The 914-nt window shown below is 48.1% G+C and overlaps 1 protein-coding gene across 1 annotated transcript; it reads left to right on the top strand.

The window, feature by feature from the left end:
- Positions 1 to 204: 204 nt before the first annotated feature.
- Positions 205 to 696, top strand: LOC131893890 (U4/U6.U5 small nuclear ribonucleoprotein 27 kDa protein-like). Its single transcript, XM_059243999.1, has one exon. It carries the CDS (start codon positions 205 to 207, stop codon positions 676 to 678), a length of 474 nt encoding a protein of 157 aa, XP_059099982.1. The 3' UTR covers positions 679 to 696.
- The last annotated feature ends 218 nt before the right edge of the window (positions 697 to 914 follow it).

A 914-nucleotide genomic window follows, 5' to 3' on the forward strand; every position in this document is an offset into this window, starting at 1 on the left:
CTGGCTACGTACTCATACTTTATATTTTAAGATCCACTTAAAGCTGGGCCATGGTCTTTAATCCCAGCACTCGGCACTTGGGACGCAGAGGCAGCCTGGTCTACAGAGTAAGTTCCAGGACAGCCAAGGCTACTCAGAGAAACCTTGTCTTGAGAGAAAAACCAACAGCAAAAAAACAACAACAAAGAGAGGAACAGGGCTCCGATGGGTCGTAGCCGTAGCCGCTGGGCGCGGAGGGAACGTAGGCGGAGGCGGTCCAGGTCCACGTCACGGGATGGAGAAAGAAGGAGCCAAGAAAGGTCCAGGTCTCGGGAGAGGGATCACAGAAGGAGCCGCTCAAGATCCCCGCACCAAAGACGCTCCAGGTCTCCAAGGCGACATAGATCCACATCTCCTTCCCCTTCTCCACTGAAGGAAAGAAGAGATGTGGAGAAGAAAGAAACTACAGAAGTAAAGAGCGAAGAACGTCCGATCGCTGAGGAAAATCTGGAGGGTAAGACAGAGAAAGAAATAGAAATGATGAAATTAATGGGGTTTGCCTCTTTTGACTCCACAAAAGGGAAGAAGGTAGATGGTTCTGTAAATGCCTATGCCATAAACGTGTCTCAGAAGAGGAAATACAGGCAGTACATGAATCGAAAAGGCGGATTCAACAGACCTCTGGATTTTATTGCATGAGACTTGAGGTGTTGGAGAATTCCCACCTCCCCCTCATCTGGGTCAGAGAGTATTTTATATTTTGTATTTAATACACCTCCAAACAGGATCTTGGTTTTTCTGTGAAGGCCTAGACTTAACTTTACAGGCTCTACCTTAGAGAAAGGACCACCATCTCAGACCACCTGCTGTACTCAGTTCCAGAAAGGACCTCAGGAATGTGCCATGGCAACCGGAACAGATACAGAGCAGTATCC

Source organism: Peromyscus eremicus, chromosome 16_21, assembly GCF_949786415.1.
Source record: "Peromyscus eremicus chromosome 16_21, PerEre_H2_v1, whole genome shotgun sequence".
NCBI classification, from domain to species: Eukaryota; Metazoa; Chordata; class Mammalia; order Rodentia; family Cricetidae; genus Peromyscus; species Peromyscus eremicus.